The 8121-nt window shown below is 37.5% G+C and overlaps 2 protein-coding genes across 2 annotated transcripts in view; one reads left to right on the top strand and one right to left on the bottom strand.

The window, feature by feature from the left end:
* Positions 1–1359: 1359 nt before the first annotated feature.
* LOC119589603 lies at positions 1360–3085 on the bottom strand. The gene is made up of 4 exons (XM_037938200.1): positions 3046–3085; positions 2779–2957; positions 1992–2228; positions 1360–1607 (listed from the first exon to the last, which is right to left on the bottom strand). The coding sequence occupies exons 1-4, from the start codon at positions 3083–3085 to the stop codon at positions 1422–1424; spliced, it is 642 nt and encodes a 213-aa protein (XP_037794128.1). The 3' UTR covers positions 1360–1421.
* Positions 3086–3619: 534 nt separating this feature from the next.
* Positions 3620–8121, top strand: part of LOC119589966 (protein lin-54 homolog) — a gene marked incomplete at its 5' end in the record, with an annotated part of 27903 nt that continues 23401 nt past the window's right edge. The window contains 3 exon segments of the mRNA XM_037938655.1: positions 3620–3822; positions 4370–4606; positions 4999–5202. Coding sequence (XP_037794583.1) covers positions 3620–3822; positions 4370–4606; positions 4999–5202 — 644 coding nt within the window.

An 8121-nucleotide genomic window follows, 5' to 3' on the forward strand; every position in this document is an offset into this window, starting at 1 on the left:
AGGAGGAGAGAGAGAGAAGGAGGAGGAGAGAGAGGAGGGAGGAGAGAGGAGGAGGAGGGGAGAGGAGGAGGAGGAGGAGGAGGAGGAGGAGGAGGAGGAGGAAGAAGAGGAGGAGAAGAAGAAGAAGAAGGGGAGAGAGGGAGAAGAAGGAGGAGGAGGAGGAGAAGAAGGAAAGAAGGAGGAGGGAGGAGGGAGAGGGGAGGAGGGGAGAGGATGAGGAGGAGGAGAAGGAGGAGAAGGAGAAGAAGAAGGCGAAGAAGAAGAAGGAGTAACAGCTGTTTATATATTATTTTTTTAGTATTACTTCTTGCCCATCAGTATATTTAGAAAGAAGGGAAGAGAAGGAGAAGGAGAAGGATAAGAAGGAGGAGAAGAAGAAGAAGGAGGAGAAGAAGAAGGAGGAGAAGAAGAAGAAGGAGGAGAAGAAGAAGGAGGAGAAGAAGGAAGAGGAGGAGGAGAAGAAGAGGAGGAGGAGAAGAGAAGGGAAAGGAGAAAAGAGAAGGAGGAGAAGAAGAAGAGGAGGAGAAGAAGGGAGGAGGAGAAGAAGGAGGAGGAGGAGGAGGAGGAGAGGAGAAGAAAAAGAAGGAGGAGAAGAAGAAGAAGGAGGGGAGAGAAGGAGAAGAAGGAGGAGAGAGAAGAAGGAGGAGAAGAAGGAGAAGAAGGAGGAGGAGAGGAGAAGAAGGAGAAGAAGGGGAGGAGGAGGAGAGGAGGAGGAGGAGGAGGAGGAGAGGAGAGAGAAAGGAGAGAAGGAAAGAAGAAGCGAAGAGAAGAAGGAGTAACAGCTGTTTTATATTATTATTATTTTTTTTAGTATTACTTCTTGCCCATCAGTATACATTTATGAGAAGAAGGAGAAGGAGGAGAAGGAGAAGGAGAAGGAGAAGGAGAAGGAGAAGGAGAAGGAGAAGAAGAAGAAGAAAAAGAAGAAGGAGTAAGAGCTGTTTTATATTATTATTATTTCTTTTTTTATTACTTCTTGCCCATCAGTATATATTTATGAACTTGAAGAAGCCATGACCATAAGTATTTTACTTGGAGCATTGGCTTTCATTTTACTGAATATTGTAATGAATACCAAAAGATGATGATACTGTGGCTACAAAAAATGTCTATCATGACATTATAGTCTTGAGAGTTTATGTACTCCAAGCAGCAAACTGTAGGTACTTCAGGATCCTACAAATAGACCAGTAGCCTCCTGTTCATTTCTGCCTCATAATGAATGAGATAAGATGCATAACAGGGAAAATGTTAAATTAAGAAATTAAAGGTTTAGCCTTTGAGATACTCCTTATTAAAAATGCAAGAAAGCATTCTAAGGAAATTCTGGGAAATGTAATAATTGAAATCAATGGGTTGAGTAAGATAGGAAATGGAAAAATACAAGGCACACTCTCAACTTACTTTGTTTGGAGACTGGCTCACTGTTTTTGAAGGTGAAATGAGTCCCATCTGCTGTGCTTGCTGGAGTGTAAATTTGGTGGGAGATGGTACCATCTGGGTGCTTCCACCTGTACCACTCTGACTGGTGACCAGGCGGACCTGCTGTCCTCCAAGCTACCCAAGCTACCTCCTGCCTGACTTGTGATGATCACCTTAGTTACCGTCTGTTTGAAGATTATTTCAGAAGAATTATACACCATATCACATAAAGAAAAGGCTACTTTACAACTTTTAGGAAAAGCCTAAGAGTAGTAAAGTAGCCTTTTCTTTTCTAAAAGTAAATAAAATAAAAGAAAAGAAAAATTTGCTGAGAGTTCAAGTCAATTTTTCCCTATTATACAGCAATTTCAACCCACTGGTGATGGGTTCATGCACTACCTACAGTAATTTGCTTTATCAAAATTGTTTAGTTATCAAAGAGTCAGTTAATAAGTTTCATCACATACTTTATGTACTACTTCCAACAATGGGTGAAAAGACTAACTAAACTAAACTATATATAAAAAATTATAATGATAATGATAATTATCATTATCATTATTACTTACTCCACTATTGTGTGACTGTGTCTGCTGAGGTTGTTTGACCTGGACGGTGCGAACTTGCTGAGGGACAGTAGCTGGCTGCGTCACCACTATCTGTTGTCTGAGAGCACCACCTAGCTGTGCTGCATTAACTACAACTGGTTTGTTGCTGTTGCTGTTCCCAAGGCCTGACATAGTCGTTACTACTTGTCCTCCAGATGTAATGATGCGGTTGTTCATTGACCCCAAAGAGAGTGAATTCTGTAGTGCATAAATTGGGTAAATAAAGAGAAAGATAAATAAACAAGTATGATGAATAATAGTCATAATAGTCATAATAATAATAATAATAATGATTACTACAACAACAAAGAGATTGGATTTCTGGCCCCTGGTATCTACATTCCAACTTGCATTATCATGGTAGAGACATATATATACCATGATATTCATTCTGCCGTCAGTGAATCCAGGACTCAATCCTATGCCTTGGAGTACTAATGCTTTTTGCAAGAAGAAGTCCTTGAAACAGATCATGGGCACAGTTGGCAATGACTTCACCCTGAGACTGGTTAAGACCTGTTACTTGCTCAATCCAGACCCACCAACTCATAATACAGACACTCAGGTTGACTACCAGAATATGATCCCACCCACCAGGATGTCTTCTCTAGAGAAACTATATTTTTAATTTGAACACTGATGATGCCATGCAAATTGGATTCTATTCTTCTTGTCTGTGACCCACTGTTCTAGTACATTCATCTGTATCTTGTTAAGAATACAGCATAAATAAAGTTTATAGACAAACCTGGTTTTGTTGAAGCACCACAAATTGGCCAAGACTGCTCTTGATAACTTGTGGAGTCTCTGTGACAATTTGATGAGTTGTGGTATCTCCACCTGTGAACGAAGCAAGCAAGCTGCAGTGCCCGACTCCCCACCAGCTGACAACTCCTCCCCTGTCATGGTAATCAGCTCTCCTCCTTGCTGCAGCATGTCCATGTCACCTGTTGTTAAACCACTTTTTAAAAATTACATATCAAAGCCAACATACATGTATATTTGGATGTCTCACAAACAAATATCAACAATGGCAAAGATACTTCAATAGGCATATAAGGATTAAAAAAAGTCATAGGGATGGTAGAGAAAAGGGCAAAGAAAACAAATATGAATATATATTTTTATATATTATATATATATATATATATATATATATATATTATATATATATATAAATATATATATATACACATATAATATATATACATATATATGATATACACATATATATATACATATATATATATACATATATATATATACATATATATATATATATATAATATATAATATATATATATATTATATATACATATATTATATAGTATATATATATGTATATATATATGTGTATATATATATATTTTATATCTATATATAATATATATATATATATATATAATGTTTAAAAATATATATTCATATTTGTTTTCTTTGCCCTTTTCTCTACCATCCCTATGACTTTTTTTAATCCTTATATGCCTATTGAAGTATCTTTGCCATTGTTGATATTTGTTTGTGACACATCCAAATATATATGTATGTTGGCTTTGATATGTAATTTTTAAAAAGTGGTTTAACAACAGGTGACATGGACATGCTGCAGCAAGGAGGAGAGCTGATTACCATGACAGGGGAGGAGTTGTCAGCTGGTGGGGAGTCGGGCACTGCAGCTTTGCTTGCTTCTGCTTCCACAGGTGGAGATACCACAACTCATCAAATTGTCACAGAGACTCCACAAGTTATCAAGAGTAGTCTTGGCCAATTTGTGGTGCTTCAACAAAACCAGGTTTGTCTATAAACTTTATTTATGCGTATTCTTAACAAGATACAGATGAATGTACTAGAACAGTGGGTCACAGACAAGAAGAATAGAATCCAATTTGCATGGCATTCATCAGTGTTCAAATTAAAATATAGTTTTCTCTAGAGAAGACATCCTGGTGGGTGGGATCATATTCAGGTAGTCAACCTGAGTGTCTGTATTATGAGTTGGTGGGTCTGGATTGAGCAAGTAACAGGTCTTAACCAGTCTCAGGGTGAAGTCATTGCCAACTGTGCCCATGATCTGTTTCAAGGACTTCTTGCAAAAAGCATTAGTACTCCAAGGCATAGGATTGAGTCCTGGATTCACTGACGGCAGAATGAATATCATGGTATATATATGTCTCTACCATGATAATGCAAGTTGGAATGTAGATACCAGGGGCCAGAAATCCAATCTCTTTGTTGTTGTAGTTATTATTATTATTATTATTATTATGACTATTATGACTATTATTCATCATACTTGTTTATTTATCTTTCTCTTTATTTACCCAATTTATGCACTACAGAATTCACTCTCTTTGGGGTCAATGAACAACCGCATCATTACATCTGGAGGACAAGTAGTAACGACTATGTCAGGCCTTGGGAACAGCAACAGCAACAAACCAGTTGTAGTTAATGCAGCACAGCTAGGTGGTGCTCTCAGACAACAGATAGTGGTGACGCAGCCAGCTACTGTCCCTCAGCAAGTTCGCACCGTCCAGGTCAAACAACCTCAGCAGACACAGTCACACAATAGTGGAGTAAGTAATAATGATAATGATTTTTATCATTATCTTTATAATTTTTTTTATATAGTTTAGTTTAGTTAGCTTTTTCACCCATTGTTGGAAGTAGTACATAAAGTATGTGATGAAACTTATTAACTGACTCTTTGATAACTAAACAATGTAAACAATTTTGATAAAGCAAATTACTGTAGGTAGTGCATGAACCCATCACCAGTGGGTTGAAATTGCTGTATAATAGGGAAAAATTGACTTGAACTCTCAGCAAATTTTTCTTTTATTTTATTTTATTTACTTTTAGAAAAGAAAAGGCTACTTTACTACTCTTAGGCTTTTCCTAAAAGTTGTAAAGTAGCCTTTTCTTTATTTGATATGGTGTATAATTCTTCTGAAATAATCTTCAACAGACGGTAACTAAGGTGATCATCACAAGTCAGGCAGGAGGTAGCTTGGGTAGCCTTGGAGGACAGCAGGTCCGCCTGGTCACCAGTCAGAGTGGTACAGGTGGAAGCACCCAGATGGTACCATCTCCCACCAAATTTACACTCCAGCAAGCACAGCAGATGGGACTCATTTCACCTTCAAAAACAGTGAGCCAGTCTCCAAACAAAGTAAGTTGAGAGTGTGCCTTGTATTTTTCCATTTCCTATCTTACTCAACCCATTGATTTCAATTATTACATTTCCCAGAATTTCCTTAGAATGCTTTCTTGCATTTTTAATAAGGAGTATCTCAAAGGCTAAACCTTTAATTTCTTAATTTAACATTTTCCCTGTTATGCATCTTATCTCATTCATTATGAGGCAGAAATGAACAGGAGGCTACTGGTCTATTTGTAGGATCCTGAAGTACCTACAGTTTACTGCTTGGAGTACATAAACTCTCAAGACTATAATGTCATGATAGACATTTTTTGTAGCCACAGTATCATCATCTTTTGGTATTCATTACAATATTCAGTAAAATGAAAGCCAATGCTCCAAGTAAAATACTTATGGTCATGGCTTCTTCAAGTTCATAAATATATACTGATGGGCAAGAAGTAATAAAAAAAGAAATAATAATAATATAAAACAGCTCTTACTCCTTCTTCTTTTTCTTCTTCTTCTTCTTCTTCTTCTCCTTCTCCTTCTCCTTCTCCTTCTCCTTCTCCTTCTCCTTCTTCTCATAAATGTATACTGATGGGCAAGAAGTAATACTAAAAAAATAATAATAATATAAAACAGCTGTTACTCCTTCTTCTTCTTCGCCTTCTTCTTCTCCTTCTTCTCCTTCTTCTCCTCCTCCTCCTTCTTCTCCTTCTTCTTCTCCTCCTCCTCCTTCTTCTCCTTCTTCTCCTCCTCCTCCTCCTTCTTCTCCTTCTTCTCCTCCTCCTCCTTCTTCTCCTCCTCCTCCTTCTTCTCCTCTCTTCTCTCTTCTTTCTTCTCTTCCTCCTCCTCCTCCTCCTCCTCTCTCCTCTTCTTCTCCTCCTCCTCTTCTTCTTCTCCCTCTCTTCTTTCTCCTCCTTCTTCTTCTTCTCCTCCTTCTTCTTCTTCTCCTCCTTCTTCTCCTTCTTCTTCTTCTTCCTTCTTCTTCCTTCTCCTTCTCCTTCTCCTTCTCCTCTCTTCTCATAACTTTTATACTGATGGCAAGAATAATACTAAAAAAATAATGATACATTAAAACGCTGTTACTCCTTCTTCTTCTTCGCCTTCTTCTTCTCCTTCTCTCTCTCTTCTCCTCCTCCTCCTCCTCCTCCTCCTTCTCTCCTCTCCTCCTCCTCCTCTCCTCCTCTCCTCCTCCTCCTCCTTCTTCTCCTTCTTCTCCTCCTCTCTCTTCTTCTCCTTCTTCTTCTCCTCTCTTCCTCTTCCTTCTCTCTCCTCCTCCTCCTTCTTCCTTCCTCCTTCCTTCTTCTCTCCTCCTCTCTTCTTCTCCTCCTCTTCTTCTTCTTTCTCTCCTTCTTCTTCTCCTCCTTCTTCTCCTCCTCCTCCTCCCCCTCCTCCTCCTCCTTTCCTCCTTCTCCTCCTCTCCTCCTCCTCCTTTCCCTCCTCCTTTCTCCTCTTTCTTCTCTTCCCCCTCTCCTTCTTCTCCTTCTTCTCTCTTCCTCCTCCTTCTTCTCCTCTTCTTCTTCCTCCTCCTCTTCTTCTTCCTCTTTGTCTCCTTCTTCATCCTTCTCCTCTTCTCTCCTCCTCCTCTCTTCTTCTCCTCCTCTTTCTCCTCCTCCTCCTCCTCCTCCTCCTCCTCCTCCTCCTCCTTCTTCTTCTTCTTCTTCTTCTTCTTCTTCTCCTCCTCCTCCTCCTTCTTCTTCTCCTCCTTCTTCTTCTCTTCCTACTTCTTCAGATATTCCAAGTATGATATTTAATCACTCATGTCTTCTTTGGGTTCTTATTTGTTGGGCAGGAAGTAAAATCTTGCATGATGCATATCATGAATCAGTTGTTATTTCTTCTTTTCTTCCTTGAATCTGTTAAGTATAAACTTACCCACCATATGGTTTTGCAATATTAGTTACTGGAAGTTCTATGTAAAGTCTGTGTCTGGATTTTAGGATTAGTATATAATGCGTCTATTATTTTTTGGATAAATATAAAGGTGAAAAAAGATAAAAGGTAAATTTCATCATATATCACTAAGGGATTCTAATAAATTCCAACTACATTTCATAGAACTTTTTGTTATGATAAAAAATATATATCATATATATATTTTTTTTTCATATTGTGTTTTTCATGATATATATTTTTCTGGGTAGTACTTATAAAGAAAGTGTGTTATATAATGTTGGGTTTATTAATGAAGTTGAGAAGAAGCTGTTGATATAGATAAAAAATATATTATATATTTTATTTTTTATTTTTTATTTTTTATTTTTTACAAAAAGTCTTTTCCAACTCACTTATAAAGGAACGGGTGTTTATGATTAATTAATTTACTGTGATGGGATATAAGCTTTAATTTCTTCACTTTGCTTATTGAATGATTTTGGTGCTGTATTTTTTATTTATTTATTATATTTACTATGAGGGAACACAAAGTATGTATAAAATCAATACTTAAATTAAGGTAAACTCTAATGTTTTTTCTTTCTTTCTTTCTTGAATTTCATTTGAAGCATTATTAACCCTTTTCCAACGGGTAGTATTCATAGAGGCCTAGGCCTCGCTGCTGGGGGCTTATATCGTCGCCCTAGCATGCGCGACCGCTCATGCCAATATCAGCATCCCATGCCGTTTCTTCGTAATACTACGAAGATATGATGTATTTTCAGTTTTCATTATTTTCTAAAGTCTCTACTTGCCAAACTTCCTGATAAATCGAGACTGAAGGATATTTTTGTTGTTATATAGACTCCATAGTTGATCATTATTCGGTCTATAGTCCAAATAGAATAAGCAGTGTACGGCATCATGGAGTTGAAATTGTCGTTTTTTTTTTTTTTTTTTTTTTTTTTTTTTCCCCATAGTAAAAATGACTTAATCACACTTTCAGTGGCAGAAAAATAATAATTTGTGCCCTTGGGGAAAAGTCCGCTGCCATGCTGTCATACATGC

The sequence above is a fragment of the Penaeus monodon genome, chromosome 26 (assembly GCF_015228065.2).
Source record: "Penaeus monodon isolate SGIC_2016 chromosome 26, NSTDA_Pmon_1, whole genome shotgun sequence".
In the NCBI taxonomy this organism is placed as follows: Eukaryota; Metazoa; Arthropoda; class Malacostraca; order Decapoda; family Penaeidae; genus Penaeus; species Penaeus monodon.